The sequence below is a fragment of the Oncorhynchus kisutch genome, linkage group LG4, assembly GCF_002021735.2.
Source record: "Oncorhynchus kisutch isolate 150728-3 linkage group LG4, Okis_V2, whole genome shotgun sequence".
Classification (NCBI taxonomy): Eukaryota; Metazoa; Chordata; class Actinopteri; order Salmoniformes; family Salmonidae; genus Oncorhynchus; species Oncorhynchus kisutch.
The window spans coordinates 49,683,195-49,709,277 of NC_034177.2; the positions used below are offsets into that span (position 1 = coordinate 49,683,195).

The 26,083-nt window shown below is 43.0% G+C and overlaps 1 protein-coding gene across 3 annotated transcripts in view; it reads right to left on the reverse strand.

Annotated features, from left to right (window-relative positions):
• LOC109889639 (cytoskeleton-associated protein 5-like) overlaps nt 1–26,083 on the reverse strand; it is a 40,670-nt gene that overhangs the window by 3,134 nt on the left and 11,453 nt on the right. For 2 of the 3 annotated variants that reach the window (XM_031823146.1, XM_031823145.1), the window contains exons 20-42: nt 25,860–26,002; nt 25,482–25,656; nt 25,100–25,213; nt 24,736–24,864; nt 24,131–24,325; nt 23,797–23,929; nt 21,239–21,360; nt 18,216–18,344; nt 17,420–17,572; nt 16,841–17,044; nt 14,229–14,364; nt 9,544–9,737; nt 9,043–9,239; nt 8,424–8,447; nt 7,908–8,081; nt 7,472–7,592; nt 7,007–7,186; nt 6,639–6,826; nt 6,322–6,397; nt 5,878–6,066; nt 5,614–5,742; nt 5,375–5,458; nt 5,036–5,198 (exon numbers count right to left, since the gene is read on the reverse strand). In XM_031823146.1, the coding sequence (XP_031679006.1) occupies nt 5,036–5,198; nt 5,375–5,458; nt 5,614–5,742; nt 5,878–6,066; nt 6,322–6,397; nt 6,639–6,826; nt 7,007–7,186; nt 7,472–7,592; nt 7,908–8,081; nt 8,424–8,447; nt 9,043–9,239; nt 9,544–9,737; nt 14,229–14,364; nt 16,841–17,044; nt 17,420–17,572; nt 18,216–18,344; nt 21,239–21,360; nt 23,797–23,929; nt 24,131–24,325; nt 24,736–24,864; nt 25,100–25,213; nt 25,482–25,656; nt 25,860–26,002 (3,352 nt within the window). The remainder of the gene's footprint in view (nt 1–5,035; nt 5,199–5,374; nt 5,459–5,613; nt 5,743–5,877; nt 6,067–6,321; nt 6,398–6,638; nt 6,827–7,006; nt 7,187–7,471; nt 7,593–7,907; nt 8,082–8,423; nt 8,448–9,042; nt 9,240–9,543; nt 9,738–14,228; nt 14,365–16,840; nt 17,045–17,419; nt 17,573–18,215; nt 18,345–21,238; nt 21,361–23,796; nt 23,930–24,130; nt 24,326–24,735; nt 24,865–25,099; nt 25,214–25,481; nt 25,657–25,859; nt 26,003–26,083) is intronic. The other variant, XM_020481212.2, reaches the window with a different exon arrangement.

Here is a 26,083-nt window from a genome sequence, read left to right on the forward strand (position 1 = left end):
GAATAGAAACACGTTGTATAGTGCCATATCTTCCTAACGGAAACCCTTAGGCCCACAGTACACGGCTACAGTAAGAAATGCATTTGTTTTTTTGGAAATAGAAAAACCACAATATTCATTCATTTAATTAAGCTACATTTTAAAATTGTATAAAAGCCCCTTAGATATTAATTTAGAATCCTCTGAATTGAATTAGATCTACAAGGACATTTTATTGATATGCCAGTATTTTCATTTAGAGATTCTGGTAAACTCTGATGTTTCCTTTTATGTGTCCTACCAACTATTATTGGATTATTCACCATGGCAACCAACAAAATGTATTTCTTAGTTAGTTTGGCTTTTGTGCAGATCAGACCGTTTATTTGCGCTTTTTTGACAAATGTAAGTAAAAACAAATACTTTTCACTTTCATAATATTCCTGTTGCTATTGTTATTTGTAAATACAAGAAATGTGCATGTAGTGGGTTAACTTCACCAGTTCTCTTACCATTCTGTAACTATGTTAATTCTCTTGAGATGAATTATGGTGTGTTATTTCTCTTGTCAATTGTGTATAGAGATTGTTGACATTAGTGCTTAATGTAATATTGTTTATTTGATTTACATTGTAGTAATGTTATATTTCTTTTATTCGGTTTCTCTCTGTACACAGACCACATGTATACTCTGCTTCATCATTAAACACCTAGACTGGGCTTCTGTCTGTCATCACTCTTTGACCAGAGTGCAGTCCGGTATCCGTTTACTCCCAGTGGCCTATCCACACAGAGAGCACCAGACTCCGTTTTAATAATATACAGTGGCAAGAAAAAGTATCTCAAATCAGGTTGAGGTCAGGACTCTGACTGGGCCACTCCAGAAGGCGTATTTTCTTCTGTTGAACCATTCCATTGTTGATTTACTTCTGTATTTTGAGTCGTTGTCCTATTGCATCACCAAACTTCTGTTGAGCTTCAATTGGCGGACAGATTGCAGGAGAATGTTAAGCTAAATGTCTTGATAAACTCCGTAGATGATAGCAAGCTGTTCAGGCCCTGAGGCAGAAAAAAAACTTTACAGTTGGGATGAGGTTGATGTTGGTGTGCCTTTTTTTCCCCACACAGTGTTGTGTTCCTGTGCTGTGTTCCAATGTTTTGTTTGGACAGCAGTGGCTTCTTCCGTGGTGTCCTCCCATGAACAACATTCTTGTTTAGTGTTTTACGTATCATAGACTTGTCAACAGAGATGTTATCATGTTCCAGAGATTTGTATAAGGCTTTAGCTGACACTCTAGGATTCTTCTTAACCTCATTGAGCATTCTGCACTCTTGCAGTCATCTTTGCAAGATGGCTATTCCTAGGGAGAGTAGCAACCATGCTGAACTTTCTCCATTTATAGACAATTTGTCTTACTGTATACTATTGAACATAAAGGCTTTTAGAGATACTTTTGTAACCATTTCCAGCTTTATGCAAGTGAACAATTCTTAATCTTAGGTCTTCTGAGATCTCTTTTGTTTGAGGCATAGTTCACATCAGGCAGTGCTTCTTGTGAATTGCAAACTCAAATTTTGTGAGTTATTTTTATAGGGCATGGCAGCTCTAAACAACATATCCAATCTCATCTCATTGATTGGAGTCTAGGTTAGCTGACTCCTGACTCCAATTAGCTTTTGGAGAAGTCATTAGCCTAGGGGTTCACATACTTTCCCCCAACCTACACTGTGAATGTTTAAATTATGTATTCAATATAGACAAGAAAAATACAAGAATGTATGTGTTATAAGTTTAAGTACACTATGTTTGTCTATTGCTTGTGATGAAGATCAGATCACATTTGATGACCAATTTATGCAGAATTCCAGGTAATTCCAAAGTGTTCACATACTTGCCAAACTTATTTTGAACAAAAGCCAGCAATGAGAAAGTCACTCAGCCCTATTCTGTTCCTGCTTCTGTTGCCTATTCTCATTGTCTTGTTGGTTTTGTCAGACTACACAGTAGCCTAATAAACATATACATAAAATAAAAAAATAAAAAAATCTAATTCAATACAGTTCCCGGTTTACAGTAGTGATGGACAGCAGGAGGCATTTTGAAAACATGTTTTCAAACACTTGTTTTTCACACAAGTGTGGCAGGTTGTAAAATTCTGCAAACAATGTTTCCACTCCGAGAATGAGAATGGTAAATGACTGTAATTAATACATTCATTCATTCAAGACATTGGAATACGAAAGAAGCCATCTACCTATGATGGGCTATTAGCAGGACAATATGAAAGGAGGGTTGGGGGAGCATTGTATTTAAAGACACTGCACATTAGCCTAATAAACCTGCATTTTTTAAATAGTAAAAATAAAACTAATCAAATTCAATAACATATATTTCTACCACAGTAGATGCTGTGTTTCTGGTTGCTGGCCAATATTAAAAACAGTCAAATGCATTCGTGAATTCAATCGCTTTAGCTGACATGTTGCGGTTTATTAATCGTTTAATTATTTAAAGGCTCCTTTCTCTTCTCTGTGCTAGTTCGTTTAAGAATACAAAAGAAGCATCCCACCCTTGATGGACTATCAGCAGGACAATAGACTCTTGCCGAGTTTAGGGACTTTAAATGTATTCATGGGTGTTTGCGAGGCATGTCACTTCTCTCACACTATTGCATAGCCCACCACATGCACTGTTTTCGAACCACATCTGGATGTATCCATAACGAATTACTATGGGAATAAACATCACTGAATAACATAAAATATTGGAATAAAGTAGGCTAACGATGGCAACAAATTGTTGCTTACTGAAACTCCCAAAGTCATCAATTGTTATAGTGGGATTTGAAGCAATAGCCTACCCGCATGTGGTCAACTATTTCAGCACCGTTTTGTGCTGCTCTGAGACAAGCATGGTCTTGATAAATCAATGAGATTTTTATTTTCACTGAATCTCAATTTGGATATTGGTTAGTCTACAATTAGGGTGTGGAAAGTTAGGATTATTTTGATCTTCACTCGCAGTCACTTAGTAGCCTAGGCCTACTCCCGACTGGGCACATTGTTTTAATATGAGGAAAATATGCCGCTGTACAGTCAAATGCATTCCTGAAATCAATCGCTTTAGCCGACATTCATTTTTTAAATATTCAAGGCTCCCTTTGTTATTTCATTTTATAACTAAAATGCTTGAATAGATTTAAAATACATTTAAAGACATCAATCATTCAGTCATTTGTGCATATACTGTATATTGAAGTAGGCCTGTATTACAATAAGTAAGTTATGCAAAAACCGCTACAGTAAATAGGATTCTTAAGTCTACAGCTCCATGTCATTTCAATAACTTAACTTCTCAAAGACGCTTCCTGGTGGTCAAACTAGCATTAATTGTAACAATGGCTAACATGTAAATAACGTGCCATAGAATTCTGCGGCACCACGCAAGCTGCGCTGCAGTATGACGCAACTTTTAAAGGAAGAACCACTGTAGGTGTCCAAACTTTTGACTGGTACTGTAAGTATTCAGACCATTTACTCAGTACTTTGTTGAAGCACCTTTGGCAGCGATTACAGCCTTGAGTCTTCTTGGGTATGACGCTACAAGCTTGGCACATCTGTATTTGGGGAGTTTCTCCCATTCTTCTCTGCAGATCCTCTCAAGCTCTGTCAGGTTGGATGTGGAGTGTCGCTGCACAGCTATTTCCAGGTCTCTCCAGAGATGTTAAATTGGGTTCAAGTCCGGGCTCTGGCTGGGCCACTCAAAGACATTCATAGACTTGTCCCGAAGCCACTCCTGTATTGTCTTTGCTGTGTGCTTAGGGTCGTTGTCCTGTTGGAAAGTAAACCTTCACCCCAGTCTGAGGTCCTGAGCTCAGTCTCCCATTCCCTGCCGCTGAAAAACATCTCCACAGCATGCTGGCACCACCATGCTTCACCGTAGTGATGGTGCCAGGTTTCCTCCAGATGTGACTCTTGGCATTCAGGCCAAAGAGTTCAATCTTGGTTTCATCAGAACAGAAAATCTTGTTTCTCATGATCTGAGAGTCCTTTTAGGTGCCTTTTGGCAAACTCCAAGCTGTCATGTGCTTTTTACTGAGGAGTGGCTTCAGTCTGGTCACTACCAAAAAAGCCTGATTGGTGAAGTGCTGCAGAGATGGGAGAACCTGCCAGAAGGACAACCATCTCCACAGACGAACTCTGGAGTTCTGTCAGAGTGACCATTGGGTTCTTGGTCACCTTCTTGACCAAGGCCCTTCTCCCCCTATTGCTCAGTTTGGCCAGGCAGCCAGCTCTAGGAAGAGTCTTGGTGACTACACACTTCTTCCATTTAAGAATGATGGAGGCCATTGTGTTCTTGGGGACCTTCAATGCTGCAGAAATATTTTGGTACCTTTTCCCAGATCTGTGCCTCAACACAATCCTGTCTTTGAGCACATGGCTTTGTTTTTGATTTGACATGCACTGTCAATTGTGGGACCTTATGTAGACAGGTGTGTGCCTTTCCAAATCATGTCCAATCAATTGAATTTACCACGGGTGGACTCTAATTAAGTTGTAGAAACATTAAGGATGATCAATGGAAACAGGATGCACCTGAGCTCAATTTCGAGTCTCATCGTAAAGTGTCTGAATACTTAAAAAAGGTATTGCTGTATTTCTTTTTTATAAATGTGCATAAATGTCTAAAAATGATGGCGTATTATGTGTAGATTGATGAGGAACATTATTTAATCAATTTTAGAATAAGGCTGTAACGTAACAAAATGTGGAAAAGGGGAAGGGGCCTGAATACTTTCCGAATGCACTGTACATACAGTAGTTAGCTACTCGTAATCCTCAATAGTAATTCAAACAATACTAACACGGCTTATACCAAAGCACTAGAGCTGATGTCAGGATTGCATTTCCTATTACTCTGCTACAGATTTGTACAATCTCTGGGTTAGACACATGGTAGACAGTCATATCAGATCAAATATTACAAGGCATAGAACAAAACTTAACATTTAAACTTTTGAGTGGAATTCCCCTTTAATCGTTCAGGGTTTAGTACCTGTGCTAGAAGGCTGGATCCTGCCTTTGCCCTCTCTCTCAGACTCGATCACGCGGAGGCCTCTCTCCACGTAGCTCTGAAAGAACTGAGACGTGTTCCTCAGGAAGGGCTCCAGGTCAGCGTCGGAGTACTTCTGCTTATACTCATACAGCTCCGTCAGGCCCTGGGGGAAACAACAAATAGTTAACTCACTCAATTCTGGATTGGTACTGTAAATTAGTTTAGCCAGTCACTGAGAACACCATCTTTTACAATTACGACCTTGACAAGAGGGTGCACACCGTAAAATTAAAGGTGTGACTACATTAACGACCAAGGAAATAAAGAAAAATAAATCACCTCTTTTGTGTTTTCCTTGGAGCCAATCTTCTTGAATATCTCAGAGAGGATATCGCTCACTTTAGCTTTCGACATCCTGTCATCCTGGAAGCGTCAAGAACACATTAGAAGTGGACTCACGTTGCACTACAGACATGTTTGTAATAACTTTGTGTTATCCACAACTATTTTAAAAGCAGTGTATTCACTTGAATGAAGTTAAATAAATCAAGTAATTAGAGGTTAGGTTAACAACGCACCTGGCCTTTCTCTGTGCCCCGGTCAGACTTCATGCCCGAGAAGTTTCCAGAGTGTTTGACCACTCGTCTCAGGTGGGCCTCCAGCTCAGAATCATTCTTGTTCTCTATCATGGACATGTGGTCCAGGATCTAGACACGGCAAAGCAACAGGGTCAAAACAACAACAGCCTAGTAGCCTCACTATGGTCTACTTAAATCAAAACCACAGACAACAATCACTCAACTATTGGATGTGAATGTGCTTTGGGTATGTATAGTACGTACCTTGGCTCCAGTGAGTTTACACAGTGTGTGCAGCAGTGTCTTGAGTGTCCTGTGGGGCACGTCAGACTTCAGCTGCTTCAGCTTCTCCTTGGGGAACACCTTCATAAAGTTGTGGACATCCAACAGGATGCGGTCCAGGTTGATGCTGTTGATGGTCTCTGGCAGGAACCGGATCATACGCCACAGGCACTAAAGAGACAGCGAGAACCAGAGGGTTAAATATATTACATTTCAAATTTGTTCATTGAGCCTTAAAATAATTATTCATAATGATTTTGATTGGAAATAGGTCATCATTTGTTTTAGGAGCTAAAAATAATTTAAAAAGAAGGTAAAATGTCCCAAAGAACAGGGAATACACATTTGACTAGCTCATGTGCAAACACCATACATATCATGCATAGACAAAAGTAAACAGTCCCATAACAAATTAAATAGCAATACCTTCATGACCAGTTCAGAGAACATAGGAGACCCTGATGAGGTGGTAAGGCTGTCCTGTAGCAGTACTAGAAGAGCACTGGGGGAAGAGAAAAAGACAGACAGAAAATACTAGATACACTATTCTGGAAATACCTTTAGCTGTATCACCCTTAACCAGGGTGCATTCTACTTCTCAGAGGTTCTCTGAAGTACACGAGCCATCATCGCTAACATTCCTCAGGACAAGGCATTTAGAGTAATGTTAGTTTAATGTGCACTGTCCCAGTAAAACTAAATGTAATTTAAAAAAAATTTAAGTCAATGTTCTGAGTTCTGACCTGAGGATGTTGGTCTGGTCAGACTTCTCCAGTACTCTGACCACCAGCAGGTTGACGGAGCGAATGAGCTGCTGTCCGTCCTCGATGTCCTCCACCCGGGCATCCAGCATCAGGGTGATCAGACCGTGCATCAGGTCCTTTAGAACCCCCATAGATGCCTCTCGCGCCAGGCTCTCCATAGAGAACAACTGCAGTACACAGGTGACACACAAACACAGCTGTGGCACAGATGTCCACACCAGTCCACTACGCCTACTCGGGTGTGATTTTAGATGTTAAAACAAAACCTCTTTAGAGACTGAGCCGACTCTTTGAAACAACAGACCAGTATCACCCCTTAGTGGTGTGAATGTGTAGTCGCTACTCACCGAGAGCATGTTGCCGATGATACAGCTGTAGAGCTTGAAGATGTCCTTCTTGTCGAGGCGGTCGTCGGCCATGTGTGTGTTGTAGATGAGGCGCAGCTGCATGAAGGTGGCGATGAGGAACTGGTCGATATGACCTGACATGGCCTCCGCCTTGTCCTCCTGCCTCAACACCTCATCAATCTTGGGGGAAGGGGAGAGACAGAGGTTAATACACACAGAGACACTGTCCACTGCTTGCGCTCTTCTCGTTTCTAACTAGAGCAGAGTACTGCAGGTAGATAGGTCGAAGTTCGATGTTCCCTAGTCTCCCATTTCCAGACTCCCAAGTACCCTTCACTCAACTATTGGAAGACGGCAATCGAGGTTTGATGTTCCCTAACCTCTTTTTCAATAAAAGACTACGTACAGGAGAGCCTGCTATTGCACCATGGTGTACCTGAGCCTATACTACAGTGATGTACCAACCTGTGCCAGCGCCTGGATGCTGGTGTTGATGTCTCCACTGGCCACCTGGGAGATGACAAAGTTGATGGTGGAAGCGGTGCTGTTGTGAAGATCATCAAAGTGGGGCGAGACAGAACGGATCCTGGGGAAACACACACAACTAATTACATAACCACTCACTGTCATTAGTCTTGGGATGCCACAAGTCTCTTGGATCTTAGAAATTCTAAAAAAGAACTTCTACAGTAGATCAATGCACATCCCTCCCAGCCAGTTGGTATAATGCTCAGACAGTTTAACCATGTATCCATACTTTAAAGATCATCCCTCTACTGTTCATCCCAACGCTATTTCAGAACTACTGTTGAAATGGAAGTTCAGGCCAGCCAGGCCAGCGTTGGTCTAAGACTTGGGACAAGTCGGTATGAAGTTTGGCTCCGTTCAAACAGACACTCACTTGGGCTCTGGCATCATGATGGGCTCCAGCAGTTCGTCCAGTTTGTGTTGGACCAGGTCGGGCAGCTCACTGACCCGTGTGTGGTCGTTCTCAATCATGTCCAGGTCCAGCTGAAACTCCTTGGGGATGGACGGGTGTGAGTGTTCCCGTACAGCGTTCTGAGCCCGCGCTTGGCTGGGGGAGAACAGAAGAGGATCATTCAGAACAAATGTCATCGAAACCAACACAGACAGACAGGTTGGGGTCACATCTCCGTTCCAATATACCCGCACCGGCATACTATTTGGAATGGCTGTGGAATACATTGCTTCACCCTAAGTGGTTTGCTAGTATGGAAGGTTGCCATTAACACAGTACGACAAGGAAGGGGGGGGGGGGGGGGCACACCAACTGAACTATTTAGTTTAGACTGGTGAGTGTTACGTTTAGATTCATCTACATTACATCCCAATTCTGAGTGCTTCTGGAGGAGAGCAGAGTGCACACTGTGTCTGGGAGAGGCACGGCGGTACTCACATCCTATAAGTGCGATACATTATTCTGTCCATGGAGAGCAGAGCAGCGATAAGAGAAGAGCAATTATAAAGGAGAAGAGAGGCTCAGGATTAAGAGACCACACACACACACACACACACACACACACACACACACACACACACACCATGCAATGAAACCAAACAGAATAGGAGAAGGAAAGAACATGCAAATACTCTTTTCACACCCTCGTGCCAACCCAAACCGTGCAAACCAATTTCCCGATTTTTTTAAATGATCATCTCACTGTGCCGGCTCAGATATTTTTCTTTCAAATTGTTGTTTAAGCGCGTATGATGGATGCGAAACCTGGCCAGTGCAGTAGAGCTCGGCACGGTTCGGCTCATCTCGTCAGTGTGAGAAGAGTAAAAGACGGACATTGAGGTCCGTATAAAGAGGCATAAAAGAGGCCTTAACCTTACGAGGGTTTTGTAGGTAAGGTCTTAAGACATGGACAGAATGTTTACAGCGGCACTTGTAACTGCTCAATCACCAGACTAAAAGTTAAAAACCCCCATAGATCCGTTAGAATAGAGAGCCATGCTTTGGTAGGTAGGTAGTTGAGGAGGCACTAGGTCAGGGATTTTGACCCATCCCATACTTGAGCTTGTTGGGCACATCCTCCTGAGGTTGCTGAGCAGGCTTCCTCATGAAGGTAGCGTTGGGGTTGGAGGGGTGCTCTCTCTGGGGCCTCTCCCTCTCTGCAGCCTGTCTGGCAGGTGGTGGGGCTGCTGCAGGGGTCTTCTTAGCAGAGCGCTTGACCCTCTCCTCTAACATACTCATCTCCTTCTCAGACAGCTGCAGAAGAAAGACCGACAGGGTGTTTGAGATAAACACCGGAGATGACATCTCCAGAGATGTATACTCTAAAGCAGGATACTAAGTTAGCTAACTTTAAGAAACATTCACATTTTCTGGTTCGTTAATAAAGTGAATGTTGACTACGGGTTGTTGGTTGAAACAGTCCATGGCCATTTCAAGCATATTAAAAAAAATATATATATATATTAATTTCTGAACATTTAAGCAAGTTTGCTGGCTAACTCATTGATCCTGCTTTGTGACATAACCTCTATTGCAGTATATTGTAGTAGTATCTTACATTGCCAATGAGTTTGTAGACTTGGTCCCCACAGACATTGTACACAGCCAACACTGTGTTGAGGGCAGCGTTGCGTACTGAATTGTCCCTGTCTCCGATGTGAACAGCGATCTCTTTCATGGATTTGGCCGGTGTTGGCTGACAGACGTTCATTCCATAGTTCTCTATCAGACAGCCCAGCTCCTCAAGACATTCTAGGGGAATACAGGGAGAGAATGGTTAGTTCGTGCCACAACGAGGAGATACAAATAAGGATATTGAAGCACAGGAAGTTTACACTCAAGAGAAGGTTCTTACTCTCCCCCTGCTTACTGTTGCTTGGCGATATTAATATTCACGTGGACTCACTAAAAACCTGTCTCAGATTTAATTGGTGTTCTATTTCAATATTACCCAACATGTACATTTTTCCACTCTCATCAAGGGACACCTCGTCTGCTCTTTTGGCCTCAACCTAACTCATATTTCCCCCTCCCTGTTCTCACTCTGACAACAAGATCCTTAATTTCTCTCTTCCCGCATACTCACCCCACAACACTGACAAGCTTGAGTTTAAGTTTATTTTTATTTTTACAGGGACAGTGCACATTAATCAACATTTCAGTAAAAGTGCCGGTTTTAGCCAACCGGCTAATTTTCAACCGCAGTCCCTGGGCAGGTTATTAAAAACAATTACAATATAGACAATAGCAACATAGAACAAGCAAGACATAGCAACATAGGACAAGCAAGACATAGCATACAGACAGAGCAACATAGGACAAGCAAGACGTAGCATACAGACAGAGCAACATAGGACAAGCAAGACGTAGCATACAGACAGAGCAACATAGGACAAGCAAGACGTAGCATACAGACAGAGCAGCATAAAACAAAAAGCAGCAAGAAAAAATTCATAAAAGCAACAAAGTGTTTCCACACCTCACAAGCTACAGACAACAGACAACATGGAGAGCGGCAACAAGCGCCTCATCTCCTTCCGCAACATCAAAGCTGTCAATCCCCTCCAACGCTCTGATGCCATTTGCTCTGCCCCTTGACCATGCCCACCAATTCACCTGATGAACTAGCTGCCCAATTCAACACAGTTCGGTTTCCCTCAACTCTCTGGCCTGTCTCCAAACTAAACTCTGCAATTCATTCCTTCAGTTTGTCAAGGACAAGTTCACCAAAATAGACTCATCACGGACTGATCAATCTCCCTCAGCTGCCCATCCCAGTCAACCACCACCCCTGAAACCCGGCTCTATGAATTCACCCCCCCCCATTGACCATCCCTTTATCTGTCATCCAAGACTACAACTTGCACCCTGGATCCTCTCCCCATTGTTCTCATCAAAGCCTGCCTGCATGCTCTCTGTCCATATATCACACACAACGTCAACAGGAACGGTTCCCTCCAGCTACAGCTGCAGTCACCCCCCATAACTTCCACCCCATTTCCAACCTCTCCTTCCTTGCCAAGGAATGGACTGTTGCCTCCCAATTACAAACCCACCTGCTACGACAACAACATATTCGAGCCCCTTCAGTCTGGTTTCCTCCCCTCCACAGTAATGAAACTGCACTCGAAGTTGTCAATGACCTTCTCACCTATGCTGATTCCCTCTACATCCATATTCTCCTTGACCGGAGGGCTACTTTTGACACAGCGAGCCATCAGATCCTCCTCACCAGACATGAGGGTCTGGGTGTTGAGGACTCTGCACTCTCCTGGCTACACTCATACCTCACAAATCGGACCCCCTACATCTGCCTCAATGGCCACACCTCAGACTAAGCTGCAGTTACACAGGCTGTCCCCCAATGCTCTGTACTGGGTCCCTTACTCATAATCTACATCCTCCCCCTTTGGTCAGATCCTCAGGTCACTTCAACCGAGACTCACACTGCTATGCAGATGACACCCAGATCTACCGCAGTGCTAAAACGCTACTCCTCATTAGGTATCAAATCCACCCTACCAAAGCTCGCAACTTTACCGTTCACCATTGACGACAACTGTCTCTTCCTTGGCATCACCCTGGATTCCACTCTCTCCTTTTATCACCACTAGAGACAGACGGTCAAATCCTCTTCCCACCTCGCAACATCAGGTCCTCAAGCCCTGCCACTGAAACCCTCATACATGCATTCATCTCCTCCAGTCTTGACTACTGCAACTCACTACTCAAGCTCTCTCCATAAGCTCCAAATGGTTCAAAACTCTGCAGCCCGACTCCTCACGCACACTAAGTCCTGGCAGCACACCCCTCGTGTCCTCCGTGAACTCCACTGGTTCCCTGTCTCCCAGCGCATTGACTACAAGATCCTGCATCTGACCTACAAAGCACTTCACCACCTGGACCCCCCCTTACCTCTCAGACCTTCTCCCCTACCAACCCACACGCTCACTCCATTCTACCACAGCAGGCCACCTTGTCATCCCCAGGTCGAAGCTCCAGAGCTTCGGTGACAGGGCCTTCTCCAGGGTTGCTCCTAGGCTCTGGAACACCCTCCTTCCAGCTATCCGAGTCCTTCACCCTCTTTCAGTCCCTCCTAAAGCCCCACCTCTTTGACAAGGCCTACCCTTAAAGGAGAATTTTACCCAAAATCCGGAAACTCCCAAGTGATCCCATACACTGAAACTAGTTCAGTGGAGTTGGCCCTCTCCCCCTCCTTGGATTGCAGAACTGAGATAGCCGCAAAAATGGGTCATGTGACATTGCTGGATGCAGGCCTCACTCTGCATGATTCACAAATAGTGTGTTACTAAAAAGAGTACGGACGAATTAGCTAAGTTTGAGTTAGGAAATGTGCCACAGCAGCAGAGACGGGTAACAACTGAGCATGTGCGCCCTCGTGGGGGAAACGCTGCTCATGATATGCCCTTATATGAGGGTTGAAGTCAACGCATACGAGCGAGATATGCAATCTGAAATTACGGGGGCAGAAAACTAAGGGATGATAAAAGGTACAACTGCTGCTACTGTAATTCCATGGACTGGATCTGGCGCAGTGCGTTTCGAAAGAGAAAGCGACAAAGAAAGCATGCGGCGGTATCGTATGTGGCCTAAGCTGATCCTTGAAGTGCAGTGTGTTCTTATTACCATTGCACCATATCATGCAGACATAGGCCTAGGTGCTCGACAGGTTAGCATACAGTGTACTCGGGGAAAGTATTCAGACCCCTTGAATTTTTCCACGTTTTGTTACGTTACAGGCTTATTCTGAAATTAATTAAACAAAACATTTCCTTATCAATCTACACACAATACCGTATAATGACAAAGCGAAAACAGATTTGCCACCTGTGATAAATTCAACTGATTAGACATAACTTGGCACACACACACACACCTGTCTATTTAAGGTCACACAATTGACAGTGTATGTCAGAGCAAAAAGCAAGCCAGGAGGTTGAAGGAATTGTCCGTGGAGCTCCAAGACAAGATTGTGTCTGGACACAGATCTGGGGAAGGGTACCAAAAAATGTCTGCAGCATTTAAGGTCCCCAAGAACACAGTGGCCTCCACCAGAGTTACAAAGAAAAAGCCATCTCTCAGACTGGCCAATATAAAGAAAAGATTAAGATGGGCAAAGGAACACAGACACTGGACAGCGGAAGATTGGGAAAAAAGTGTTAAAGATACATCTGTCCAAGTTTGAGGTGTTTGGATCACAAAGAACAACATTGGTGAGACGCAGAAAAAATGAAAAGATGCTAGAGTGCTTGACAATGTGATGGTCTGGGGGTGCTTTGGTGGTGGTAAAGTGGGAGATTTGTACAAGGTAAAAGGGATCTTGAAGAAGGAAGGCTCTCACTCCAAATTGCAATGCCATGCCCCGTGGATGGCGCTTAATCGGAGCCAATTTCCTCCTAAAACAGCACAATGACCCAAAGCACAGCTCCAAACTATGCAAGAACTATTTCAAGAAGAAGCAGTCAGCTGGTATTCTGTCTATAATGGAGTGGCCAGCACAGTCACCGGATCTCAACCCTATTGAGCTGTTCTGGGAGCAGCCCATCAAGCCAATCCAACTTGTGGGAGGTACTTCAGGAAGCATGGGGTGAAATCTCTTCAGATTGATAACTAGAATGCCAAAGGTCTGCAAGGTTGTAATTGCTGCAAATGGAGGATTCTTTGACAAAAGCAAAGTTTGAAAGACACAATTATTATCTCAATTAAAAATCATTATTTATAACCTTGTCAATATCTTGACTATATTCCTATTCATTTTGCAACACATTTCATGCATGTTTTCATGGAAAACAAGGACATTTCTAAGTGACCCCAAACTTTTGAACAGTAGTGTACATTTCCGGAGTCAAAATTCAGCCTTATGCTTTCAATAAAACAATGAATGTCACAGTTAGCAGATTTGTGAATCATGCATTCACTGACAACGGAGCGGAGTGAAGCCTGCATCTAGCAACGTCACAAGTGACATGACCCGTTTTTGCAGCATTCTCAGTTCTGCACTCCAGAGAAAGAGAGGGCAAACTCAACTAGTTTCAATGAATGGAATCACTTGTGAGTTTCTGGATTTTGGGTAAATTTCTCTTTTAAAAGAAACTTTGGGTCGTTGAAAAATGACTATATAAGTCCCATGTATTAGTATTATTACAATGAACATAAGATTTGACAATGCAATAAATGATATTGTCTCGTTCTTTATTCTAGCCTTGGTCCACTTGGTCTTACCAGCTCTTTGTTTGGAGTTCTTGGACTTGGTCCCGTCCATGAGGAAAGGGAAGACTTTGCTTGCAGGGTAGACCTTACACAGCATGGTGAGGATGGCACGCACGTCTTTACGCACCACATCCTTTGATTCCCCAACCTGTCAGGTGAAAAGAGGATGTTAAAAAAAATTATGGTTAGTCACACAAACAATAGCTTCTATAAAACAAAGACCACACCACATGGAGAAAGTGTGTGGTGGTCCCAGACCTAGGTTCAAATAGTATTTGAAATATTTGTAATACTTTGAATATTTGCTTAAGTCTACCCTGAGTGCCAGATAGGTTGTACTCAAAATGTGGGACTTTCCTACTTCGCCAAGGGAGCTCAATCAAGCAGAGTTTAAGTATTTGAAAGACTTCAAACATAATTTTAACACTGGTCGGGGTGGTGGAAGAGGTGACTTATGTTGAGGTAGGGGATGAAGGATAAGATGACTTAGTTTGAGGATGAGGTAGGAGATGGAGGTGACTAACTTTTTTGTATACAGTGGGGCAAAAAAGTATTTAGTCAGCCACCAATTGTGCAAGTTCTCCCACTTAAAAAGATGAGAGGCCTGTAATTTTCATCATAGGTACACTTCAACTATGACAGACAAAATGAGAAGGAAAAAAATCCAGAAAATCACATTGTAGGATTTTTAATGAATTTATTTGCAAATTATGGTGGAAAATAAGTATTTGGTCAATAACAAAAATGTATCTCAATACTTTGTTATATACCCTTTGTTGGCAATGACAGAGGTCAAACGTTTTCTGTAAGTCTTCACAAGGTTTGATCTTGCGTGGAGCCCCAGATCGAGGGAGATTATCAGTGGTCTTGTATGTCTTCCATTTCCTAATAATTGCTCCCCCAGTTGATTTCTTCAAACCAAGCTGCTTACCTATTGCAGATTCAGTCTTCCCAGCCTGGTGCAGGTCTACAATTTTGTTTCTGGTATCCTCTGACAGCTCTTTGGTCTTGGCCATAGTGGAGTTTGGAGTGTGGCTGTTTGAGGTTGTGGACAGGTGTCTTTTATACTGATAACAAGTTCAAACAGGTGCCATTAATACAGGTAACGAGTGGAGGACAGAGGAGCCTCTTAAAGAAGAAGTTACAGGTCTGTGAGAGCCAGAAATCTTGCTTGTTTGTAGGTGACCAAATACTTATTTTCCACCATAATTTGCAAATAAATTCATTAGAATCCTACAACGTGATTTTCTGGATTTTTTCCCCCTCATTTTGTCTGTCATAGTTGAAGTGTACCCATGATGAAAATTACAGGCCTCTCTCATCTTTTTAAGTGGGAGAACTTGCACAATTGGTGGCTGACTAAATACTTTTTTGCCCCACTGTATGTATGTATGTATGTGTATATCTATCTATCTATCTATAGTGTATGTGGACACCACTTCAAATTTGTGGTTTCGGCTATTTCAGGCACACCTGTTGCTGACATGCATATAAAATCGAGCACACATCCATGCAGTCTCCATAGACACACTTTGGCAGTAGAATGTCCTTACTGAAGAGTTCAGTGACTTTCAACGTGGCTCTGTCATAGGATGCCACCTTTCAAACAAGTTAGTTCATCATATTTCTGCCTTGGTCAACTCTAAGTGCTCTTATTGTGAAGTGTAAACGTCTAGGAACAACAACAGCTCAACCGCGAAGCGGTAGGCCACACAAGCTCACAGAACCGGACCACCAAGGGCTGAAGTGTGTAAAATGTGTGTCCTCGATTGCAACACTCACTAACGAGTTCCAAACTGCCTCTGGAAGCAACGCCAGCACAAGAACTGTTCGTTGGGAGCTTCATGAAAATAGTTTCCATGGCCGAGCAGTCGCACACAAGCCTAAGATCACCATGTGTAATGCCAAGCGTCGGCTGGAGGGGTGTAAAGCTTGGAGAAGTGGAAACGCTATCCTAGAAATGATGTATCACGCTTCACCATCTGGCAGTCCGACGGACGAATCTGGGTTTGGTGGATGCCAGGAGAACGCTACCTGCCCCAATGCATAGTGCCAACTGTAAAGTTTGGTGGAGGAGGAATAATGGCCTGGGGCTGTTTTTCATGGTTCGAGCAAGGCCCATTATTCCAGTGAAGGGAAATCTTAATGCTACAGCATACAATGACATCCTAGATGATTCTGTACTTCCAACTTTGTGGCAACAGTTTGGGAAAGGACCATGCCTGTTTCAGCATGACAATTCCCCAGTGCAAAAAGCGAGGTCCATACAGAAATGTTTTGTCGAGATCGGTGTGGAAGAACTTGACTGGCCTGCACAGAGCCCTGACCTCAACCCCATCAAACACCTTTGGGATGAATTAGAACGCTGACTGCGAGCCAGGCCTAATTGCCCAACATCGGTGCCCGACCTCACTAATGCTCATGGCTGAATGGAAGCAAGTCCCCGCAGCAATGTTCCAACATCTAGTAGGAAGCCTTCAAAGAAGAGTGGAGGTTGTTATAGCAGCAAAGGGAGGACCAGCTCCATATTGATGGCCATTATTTTGGAATGGCATGTTCGATGAGCAGGTGTTCACATACTTTTGGTAATGTAGTGTACTTTGAGGACGAGATAGGTGACTTACTTTGAGTATGAGGTAGGGGATGAAGGAGGAAGCCTCGTATTCGTTGAGGTGGTAGTTCTCTCTGCTCAGTGTGGGGAAGAGCAGCTTGAGGTACTCCAGAACCTTCATCAACACAGTGCTGTTGGTCTCAAAGAAACGCAGTGTGAACCACTTCAGGATCAGGTCCAAGCAGCTGACTGTGCCCTCAAGCTCATCCTCCATCCGCTAATGAGTGGAAACATAACATCGTAGTCAGTCAAGTAAACAAACGCCCTTACGTTTCAAAGAAACACTAAATGGTTTTAGTCTAAATTAAACATGTATATAATAGGCAGAATCTACCACACGGCCTTGGCTGATTTGTGAAGGTGCTGGAGGCAAAAAGGCAATACTGGAGAAACAGGAGACTTTCTCCTGTTACTCCCGTCTAAAATAAACTAAAAATAAGATTGTATATTTGAATCCTTTTCACTCTTCTGAGTATAGTTCTCTATTGCAAAAAATATATATAATCTCAATAACACAAGCCTGTATGAATAAGAAAGAGCCCTTGGTGAGTCTATCATAAATGTGTTTCGCCGTCTCCTGCGGGGTTCTTACCTCTCCCATGACCCCAATAGCCTTGACCTGGCGTTGGAAGTCAGAAGCGTGGAAGAGTTCGTCCTGGAGCCATCTGGCGAAGCAGGTGGACATCTGAGTCTTCAACTGGTCCACATACTCATCTCGCGGGGTGTTGAAATTCCATTTCAACACCTGCATCACAAGTGAGATGATTATTCAAGCACTATATCAGCGTTATTTGCTCACATTACCGGGGGGGGGGGGGTATATGTTTTAAGATGGTCATACCAAGGATCATTTAGATATGACATTTTTTACTTTTAGAACCACTTTAGGTATCCCAAAAATAATAATCATTGCTGAAACAAAGGAGTTTTTAAAAATGTATTATGCCAATTCGAGTTTCCGCAAATTTACTCGGTTTAACTGACTCGCCAGGTTAAACAAAGGATAAAATAAAACAATATTTCTTCCTCAGCAAACAGTCTCATCTTGGACATCCAAAATGACACAAAAAAATATATAAAACTGTCAGGGAGCAGATGAAACACATGACATGACTCATTTTGATACTGTCCTTTTGATCAACCTTGAGTTTCCTTCAACACTGCACAACCTCCCCTGACAACAAAGAGACACCTCAGCCACTCCTTTTATCAAAGTGAAAAGCTGCAAGTTGACAAACTGAATAGCTAAAAAGGTGAAGTGACTTCTCTGTAGCTCAGTTGGTAGAGCATGGAGATTGCCACGTCAAGATATAGGTTTGATTGCCGGGACCACCCATAAATGAAATGCATGCATGATTAAGTCGCTTATATTATTATATATTACTTGCCTTCAGACCTTTTTCCTCCTTTATCCTCTGTTCCTTGCCGTTGGGTACCAGAATAAAGATAACACCAGACCTGTCCTCCTCATCCTTGGCAGTGGCCTTAGTGACCGGGGCCTTCTTCCCAAGCACACCCTGACAATGGGACAGAGGAGAGAAATGGGGAGGTTTACAAGACAGCACAGAGACATTATCAGAACAAGATACAAAGCTACAGGTAACTGCCAAAATAAAGGAAACACCAACATAAAGTGTCTTAATAGGGCGTTGGGCCACCACGAGCCAGAACAGCTTCAATGCACATTGGTACAGACTCTACAAGTGTCTGGAACTCTATTGGAGGGATGCAACTACATTTTTCCACAATCAATTCCATCATTCTGTGTTTTGTTGATGGTGGTTTCAGGCGCCACTCCAGAATCTCCCATAAGTGTTCATTTGGGTTGATATCTGGTGACGTGAGACATCCATGGCATATGGTTTACATCGTTTTCATGCTCATCAAATGATTCAGTGACAACTTGTGCCCTGTGGATGGCGGCATTGTCATAGGATGACAATGCCGCCATCCAGGCATAGCCACGGTAACCAAAATAATGGCCTGCCCAGCATTTTTGTACATGACCTTAAGCATAATGGGATGTCAATGGCTTAATTATCTAAGGAACCACACCTGTGTGGAAGCACTTGCTTTCATTTACGCAAATGTTTCCATCATTTTGGCAATTTCCTGTATATAAACACTAGAGATCTATATTGCGCTCAGAATATGTGGTAGAGAAACGGGGAGGTTTAAAAAGACAGTTCGGAAACATAAGACATAAAAGCTATACACAAAAGTTGTAAAACTCATTTATAGCATGGTCAGACAAACACAGAAAGGTTTAAAAGACTACATTATAAACCTGTGTTTATAATGTAAAGAACTCAGATTTCAGCCTGTAAATGAGAATAAGTCAAGGGGTATGAGAAGCTAGACAAAATATTACAGCAAGATAATACGAAATATAAAAGCAAAAACATACATCAGTTCGATATTGTGTTCAGCCTCACACAGTGTGTGGGGGTGTGCGTTAATACCCACAAAACATGCTTTAAAAAAATAATTTAAAAAAAAACATAGTTTTAGAGACAGACACACGTGCAGTGTCTCAACAACAGCCGGTGCAAGGCTCAGTCCACCCACCCAGTTAGTAATTCCCGAGTCACATATTAGCAACACAGTGGTGGTCGACTCCAACCATGTACCTGCTGGCTGCTAGGCTTCCCCTTTGTAAGTCTTTTAGGACTACTGACACTATCTTTATCCGAGCTCGCAACAGATTCCTGGGGGGTGTTCTATTAAATGCAGAATGAAATATCCAGTTCACAGAGAGAAAAGCTGGCACATAGTAGTAGCTTAGTGTGCCAAGTGCCAAATGAGATTGTCATGAAAAATCTAATTCGGTACAGTGGCAGGTAAGATTCCCAGGGACTGGAGCTGAGCATTATCGGTCTAGCCACAGAGCCTTCAAAAAGCATTACACCCCTTTACTTTTTCCACATTTTGTTGTGTTACAGCTTGAATTTAAAAATTGAGATTGTGTATAGGCCAGTGACAAACAATACCCCATAATGTCAAAGGGGAATTATGTTTTTAGAAAATTTTACTAATAAATTTAAAAAAAGCTGAAATGTCTTGAGTCAATAAGTATTCAACCCCTTTGTTATGGCAAACCTAATTAAGTTCAGGAGTAAACATGTGCTTAACAAGTCACATAAGTTGCATGGACTCACTGTGTGCAATAATAGTGTTTTTGAATGACTACCTCATCTCTGTACCCCACTCACAATTATATGCAAGGTCCCTCAGTCGCACAGTGAATTTCAAACACAGATTCAACCACAAAGACCTGGGAGGTTTTCCAATGCCTAGCAAATACTGGCATTGTTAGATGGGTAAAAATAAAAAAGCAGACATTGAATATCTCTGAGCATGGTGAAGTTGTTAATTACACTTTGGATGGTGTATCAATATGCCCAGTCACTACAAAGATACAGGCGTCCTTCCTAACTCAGTTGCCGGAGAGGAAGGAAACCACTCAGGGATTTCACCATGAGGCCAATGGTGACATTGAAACAGTTACAGATATTTGTAATGGCTGTGATAGGAGAAAACTGAGGATGGATCAACAGCATTGTAGTTACTCCACAATACCAAGTGCAAAGCAATTAACTTTTTGTCATGTTTGGGGCAAATCCAATAATCTCCATATTTTCAAGCAGAGTGGTGGCTGCATCATGTTATGGATATGCTTGTAATCCTTAAGGACTGGGGAGATTTTCAGGATAAAAAAATTAAAACAGAATGGAGCTAAGCACAGGAAGAATCCTAGAGGAAAACCTGTTTCATTCTGCTTTCCACTAGACACTGGGAGATGAACTCACCATTCATCAGGACCAATAACCTAAAACACAAGGCCAAATCTACACTGGAGTTGCTTACCAAGATGCCAGTGAATGTTCCCGAGTGGCTGAGTTCCTGTTTGACTTAAATCTACAGCAAGACCTGAAAATGGTTGTCTAGCAATGATCAAAAACCAATTTGACAGAGCTTGAAGAATTAAATAAATATTTATATATTTTTTTAAATGGGCAAATGTTGTACAAGCCAAGCGTGTAAAGTTCTTAAACTTAACCAGAAAGACTCTCAGCTGTCATTGCTGCCAAAGGTGCTTCTACAAAGTATTGACTCAGGCATGTGAATACTTAAGTAAATTAGATATCTTTATTTCACTTTCAATACATTTGCTAACATTTCTAAAAACATGTTGTTTTCACTTTGTCATTATGGGGCATTGCATGTAGATGAGTGAGAAAAAAAAAACCTAGTATATTTTGAATTCAGGCTGTAACAACAAAATGTAGAATAAGTCAAGGGGTATGAATACTTTCTGAAGGCACTGTATATCTGGAAAAATGCATAAAATGTATGTTTTAATTGTACATGGTGCCAGACAAATAAACACTTAAGATGAATAAATGCATACCTTTTTAGCAGCTCCAGGCTTAACCACTTTCTTAGTCTTCGTTTCGGGCTCAGGCTCGTCGTCGTCATCATCATCATCATCATAGTCATCAATAACAGGTTTAGGTTTAGGTTTAGATGAAGCTGCACAACACCAACAGAGTGGTTAGGAAGTTCTGGGATGAACACAGCTTATATAAACAATACTCTATTATAGAAGACATTTTTATATAGATTTACAGACAAAGTCGACATTTTACAAAACAGGCTACCCGTCCAAGGGAGGTAGAGAAATGTTTGCTTGCTCAAGATGATGGGTTGAGAATCTGAAATATACTTATTCATGTCACTGAGGGAGTGCTGAGGTTTAGAGGGTCTACACCAGAAGTGAATGGTTATAGGAAGAAGGTATATAGTGTGTGCAATTAAGCTTGGAATGTGTTGAGTGCAGGGAAGTGATTACATGTGGCAGGCATTGATAAGGGGAGAGAGTCATGGATTAGTGATGGAGGGGTGGGGTTGAGGTCAGGTCACCTTAAGGGAGAAATAAAAGTTTATGGCCCATATCACTAGGGTCCTGCCTAGCAGTAAAGAACGATGTTTGTACAGATAGGTAGGAGGAGACTCAGCCTATGGGGATACGTTAAATATCTGTGCTTGTGTGAAAATGTTTGTCTAATGCAGCTGTATTGATCCTCTGGGCAGAATAAACTTGGTTTCATAGTGTCCGTAGAGTTTTTTACTCTGAGAATTAGAACCTAACAAAGATAAGACGATTGGAAAAGATATAGCCACATGAAAAGGCGCATACTACTGAACCTGGTCAAAAGTACTGCGTATTTAATTAGGTAATAGGGTGCCATTTGGGATGCACACTCATAGTTCTACAGCTGCACCATCGAGAGCATCCTGAACGGTTGCATCACCGCCTGTTACGGCAACTGCTCGGCATCAGACAGTAAGGCGCTACAGAGTGTAGTGCGCACGGTCCAGTATATCACTGGGACCAAACTTCCTGCCATCCAGGACCTATATAATATAGGCGATATCAGGCTCCCCCAAAAATTCTTAAAGACTCCAGTAACCCATGTCATAGACTTATCTCTGCTACCGCATGGCAAGCGGTACCGGAGTGCCAGGTCTACGTTCAAAAGGCTAATTATGAGCTTCTACCGTGCTGTATGATCAAATCGTATGTCACATGCATCAAATACAACAGGTGTAGACCTTACCATGAAATGCTTACTTACAAGCCCTTAAACAATGCAGAGTTAAGAAAATAATAAAGTAACTAATGTAATAAAAAGTAACACAAAATAACAATAACGAGGCTACATACACAGAGTGTACTGGTACCAAGCTCCAGGTGGTATCCGATTTTAAGTACCTTGGCATCATACTTGATTCCAACCTCTCTTTTAAAAAGCATGTGAAAAAGGTCATTCAAATAACCAAATTCAACCTAGCTAATTTCCGATTTATACGAAATTGTTTGACTACAGAGGTAGCAAAACTGTACTTCAAATCTATGATACTCCCCCACTTAACATACTGCTTGACTAGTTGGGCCCAAGCTTGCTGTACAACATTAAAACCGATTCAGTCTGTCTACAAACAGGCTCTCAAAGTGCTTGATAGGAAGCCCAATAGCCATCATCATTGTCACATCCTTAGAAAGCATGAGCTCGAGTTGGGAAAATCTTGTGCAATACACCGACGCATGTCTTGTATTCAAGATCCTCAATGGCCTGGCTCCCCCTCCACTCAATATTTTTGTTAAACAGAAAACCCAGACATATGGCAGCAGATCCACAAGGTCTGCCATGAGAGGTGACTGTATAGTTCCCCTAAGGAAAAGCACCTTTAGTAAATCTGCATTCTCTGTGAGAGCTTCCCATGTCTGGAATACACTGCCATCAGACACACATAACTGCACCACATATCACACTTTCACAAAATGCTTGAAGACATGGCTAAAGGTCAATCAGATTTGTGAACATGGTCCCTAGCTGTGTGTTGCCACTCCATGTTGTCTGTTGTCTGTAGCTTGTGAGGTGTGGAAACACTTTGTTGCTTTTATGAATTTTGTCTTGCTGCTTTTTGTTTTATGCTGCTCTGTCTGTATGCTACGTCTTGCTTGTCCTATGTTGCTCTGTCTGTATGCTGTGTCTTGCTTGTCCTATGTTGCTATGTCTTGCTTGTTCTATGTTGCTATTGTCTATATTGTAATTGTTTTTAATAACCTGCCCAGGGACTGCGGTTGAAAATTAGCCGGTTGGCTAAAACCGGCACTTTTACTGAAATGTTGATTAATGTGCACTGTCCCTGTAAAAATAAAAATAAACTCTAACTCAAACTCAAACCAAGTCAAAGTGCGGGGTACAGGTTAGTCGAGGGGGGCGGGGGTTCAATGTAAATAGTCCGGGTGACCATTTGACTAATTGTTCAGCAGTCTTACTTACGGCTTAGAAGACTGCTGAACAATTAATCAAATGGGAGCGACCATTTGTGTATTCGGCGCATGTGACAAGTACAATTTGATCACCCATCATTCAGACAGTAACTGAGAAGGAAGCCAACCTGACTTTGCAGCAGGGGCACCGCCACTGACAGACTTGGCTGCGCCAGCTTTGCCAGGAGGTGGAGCGAGCTTGGCTGGCATCACTGCCCGGGCCTTCTCCAGCAGGGCAGACACAGGCTCCTTGGAGGAGGGCTGCAGGGAGAGTGGGACACAGAGTCACGACAGAACAACAATACAAGCCCATTGGTTTCCGAAAATTAAGACAATGTTCTCTAGCCTGGGAATCCAGCTCCATTTCACTTTCTTTCACTCCACTATCAAGTACTCATTCAGTCATCTTTTATATCTTTACATTTAGCCTGTCCAAGTCATCTCCTCCGTGGCAGGGCGTACCTTGAGTTTGCCAGTGGCCTTTAACATCTTCTCGTAGCCCAGGTGCATCATAAAGATGGGCAGGGCGTCCTGGGCCTTCTTCCTCACATCTCCGTTGCGGTCCTCCAGACAGGAGTACAGGTAGGGCACACACAGCATCAGGTCAGAGGGCACCGTACGCATGGCGGGGAGCTTCTCTGCCAGCCAGCCCAGCACCTGGGGGGGGGGGCATGTTATAGGGGTCTTTCTCAATCAAATGCATTTATAAAGCCCTTTTTACGTCAGCGGATGTCACAAAGTCCTTATACAGAGACACAGCCTAAAACCCCAAACAGCAAGCAATGCAGAAGCACAGTGGCGAGGGAAAAACTCCCTAGAAAGGCAGAAACCTAGAGGAACCAGGCTCTAAGGGGTGGCCAGTCCTCTTCTGGCTGTGCCGGGGGGAGATTCTAAACGTACATGGCCATCAAACATGGTTGGGAGGTATTACGCTTCCCATTCCAGATGCCCCCAATGTTTCAACCTTGTGCTCAGATTCCACACAATACCAGCACCTAACCACATCCTTATTACACATTACTGCCAGCTACAAGAGGCAGGCTTTAAGAGATGGGCTGTGTTTATACCTCCTGCCTAAGGAAGGGGTTCTCTCTCTTGAGCTCTTCAGACAGGTCCTCTCCCTCCAGCCAGTCCTTCATGCCGGTCTGTTCTACCCAGGCCTGCAGGGTTGTCATGGCAGCAGCACGCACGTTGGTCTACAGGGAAGAGGGGGTTACACAGAGTCAGTCAACACCAATTATTCACTCAATACAATACTGAGTGACAACTGATACTGAGAACAACAAACAGTCATTCAGTCTATCACTTGTACGAGATTGTTATGCTCATCATATGTGTGTACTATGCGTACAGTATAATATTCTCTATCACACTAATCATAATAACTACCTATGCCTTTGTGCATGCATGTCAGAGTATGATAGTCTTTACCTTGCCGTCTCCCAGTACAGTGATGATGGGCATGCCCAGGTTCTTGACATGTTGCTTCAGAGCTGGGCCCATCGCTACGGCGATCTGCTGAAGAATGGTCAGGGTTTGCTGGACCTGGGGAGAGAAGAGATACTTTGGTGTCAGAAAAAGCTACAATAATCATATAACATTCTACTATCAGACAGAAGAAAATATACTTTAGACTTAACATACTAGAGTGCCTGGCAAAATATTTGAAGACTTTGTCGTAAAATAACTGCCTTTAAAACAATCCACGTCTTCATCATGCTTTATATTGAATTTGAAACTGAAAAAATTAAAATAAAATTTAAAAAAAAAAAAGACAGGTAGCTCTTCAGTCAGAGCCCAGCACACTTCTTACCAGGATCTTGTTGGAGTCGTTGAGGCGTCCCTTCAGTGCCATGGGTAGCTCTCCGATGCTGGGCTGGATAAACTTGGCCTCAGAGATGACCGCTGCCACCTCGTCCAGACCCTCCTTACGAATCTTCCAATTCTTGTCACCTACCTTATCCACTATGTCTTGTGTGATCTTATCACTGCACAGGACGGAAGAATGGAGTGGATTAATGAGGTGGAAACAGAGCGGGAAAAAACATCTAAATAGCCAAAGTAGTACAGGGTTTCTTCACACTACTGAGCTGAACAGAGCTGGCCTGATTACGCATCCATCATAGTTGCTGAAAATACGGAACAGCACCGACAAGGTAGTGTGAAAAAGGGTATGAGCGTAAAGTCAAACCTGATGTCGGTTCTAGGTAGCAGATCCATGACGTCAGGTGCTCCTCCCCCATCCTCCTCCTGCTCGTCTGCCTCCTCTCCATCCTCCTCCGCTCCTCCTTTCCTTGCTCCTCTGAACGCAGTTGGAGGAGACTGGCCTTGCATCTGAAGCAGCAATTTCATCAGTCCCATTGAAAATATATACATGTACATACAATATATACATTTCTTATATGCCTTCCTGAC